General features: G+C 32.8%; 1 protein-coding gene across 1 annotated transcript; it reads left to right on the forward strand.

Moving 5' to 3' along the window:
• Positions 1-259: 259 nt before the first annotated feature.
• Positions 260-775, forward strand: LOC111388909 (RING-H2 finger protein ATL33-like). The gene has a single exon (XM_023013731.1). It carries the CDS (start codon positions 260-262, stop codon positions 773-775), a length of 516 nt encoding a protein of 171 aa, XP_022869499.1.
• The last annotated feature ends 1,147 nt before the right edge of the window (positions 776-1,922 follow it).

Below are 1,922 nucleotides of genomic sequence, written 5' to 3' on the forward strand. Positions count from 1 at the left end.
AGTTTCAAGCCACACGATATTCAATTATTGATGCTAGGTTTATTGAATTACTAAATCTAGTAATTATGAATTTACAATTATTTAAATTTAAATAATTTTAACTTTAAATTATAAGTAGATTATAATCAAATCCAAACAAGTACTTACTAATATCTCGGTTCGGGACAGTGGTACGCGATCTGATGAGCTATGGGCCTATATCATATGTCATATAATCACCTGTATATTTCCAATAGAAAAACCTTTATGCCTTATCATGATGAACACCACCACCACACACTCAAGTGCTCCGCGTCCTTCCCCGGCCGGGCAGGCTCCGAGCTCCGACATCTCCGTCCGCACGGCCCTCCTCTGCCTTGTAGCAGTGATAACCACACCATTAATTATCTACACATTCTTTTTTGCTATGAGATTTCCTCGGAATCCTTTCCGGCGATCTAGCCGCCGCTCCGGAATACCGGACGGAGAAGTGAGATGTAACGGTAAAGAATTCGAACTGGTTTGTGGCGTTAGGAAAGAGGCGCGTGCAAAAGAAACCGCCGGAAGCGAGTGCCCTGTGTGTTTATCGGTTTTTGTTGAGGGAGAAGGGATTAGGCAGTTGAATGCGTGTAAACACGCTTTTCATGTTGAGTGTATTGATAAGTGGCTCTATTCGCATTCGAATTGCCCGGTATGTCGTGTTTCTGTTTCGGTAAAGCGCTGTAAACGGACTTCAAATATTGGCGGAGATGAAGATTTCCGGCAAGGTTTGCCGGATGCGGCTAACCTGGTTTGATTTCCGGCGGGGGAATTATATGTACCATTTTACCTTTCTTTATTTTCAAAATCAATTTTATTTTGGATGATTGTTGGCACCCCATTTTTCACTTGTTGCACGTAAGGCTGAGCAAAAATCAATTCAAATCGTTTAAACTGATCAATCCAACTTTGAAGTCAGATTGGATTGGATCTAGCGTTATGAATTAAAACTCAATCCAATCTAATAAATAAAAAATCTAATATATAAAATTGAAAAATTTAAATAGACACAATAGTTAAAATAAGAAAAGGATTTAAAATGTACAAATATCCATTTTTTATGTAGAATGACTGACATGAATACTATGCACAAAGGCAAACTATTTTGACGATAAATTAAAAATTAAGGGTGTATAATGAAATGAATAAATCCCAAAAATATAGTAAAAAGAAAATGCTCAATAGTTTCAAACTTATTTATATTAATATTACAAATAATTTCTTATATAAGTTAAATATATATATTTTATTTATTTATTTATTTATTTATTTTTGATGAAAACCATTTATAGAGACATGATATGCTATTTAATGATAGATTGAAGACAAAAATTAGACCAAAAAAATAAAGACATAAGCGCTACAATGAGCGCTCCTTGAGGACCTTAAGCACAATAAAAATATGGTGCAACTAGTGAAAATTATTGTCCAAACATAATTTCCCTGCCTCTTCTTCTCTACAAGTACTAAAATGTTTAAATACGAATAAGAATCTACATTTTAATCTCGATAATTTAGAATCTGATAATTAATTATTTTATGTCATTTATTTTGTTCATGTATACATTCATCAAAATAATAATAACTAGTAAAAATCAAGATAATTTTAATCTATCTGTCCATCTCCTAAGTTTCTCCATCGAAATGGAATGAAGTAGACATATTTTTGACAATTAATTCACACATTGTTACAATGCTAAGAAAGTTCCTAAGGATATTCGTTTTTTAAATGTTGGGATAAGTTTGGCGACTAATTGGACGAATTTAGACCCCGTTTCACAAATAATGGTTCACAGAAAACGGTAAGAGGAATAATGTAAATAATAATTAGCATTTAGTCAAATTAATATTTAATTTTGATTAGATTTATATATCATTTGTAAATTTGTATCCAAACAAACGCT

This window comes from Olea europaea, unplaced genomic scaffold (assembly GCF_002742605.1).
Source record: "Olea europaea var. sylvestris unplaced genomic scaffold, O_europaea_v1 scaffold537, whole genome shotgun sequence".
NCBI classification, from domain to species: Eukaryota; Viridiplantae; Streptophyta; class Magnoliopsida; order Lamiales; family Oleaceae; genus Olea; species Olea europaea.

Coding starts and splice junctions, on each gene's coding strand:
- LOC111388909 (XM_023013731.1), top strand. CDS start 260: ATGAACACCACCACCACACACTCAAGTGCTCCGCGTCCTTCCCCGGCC.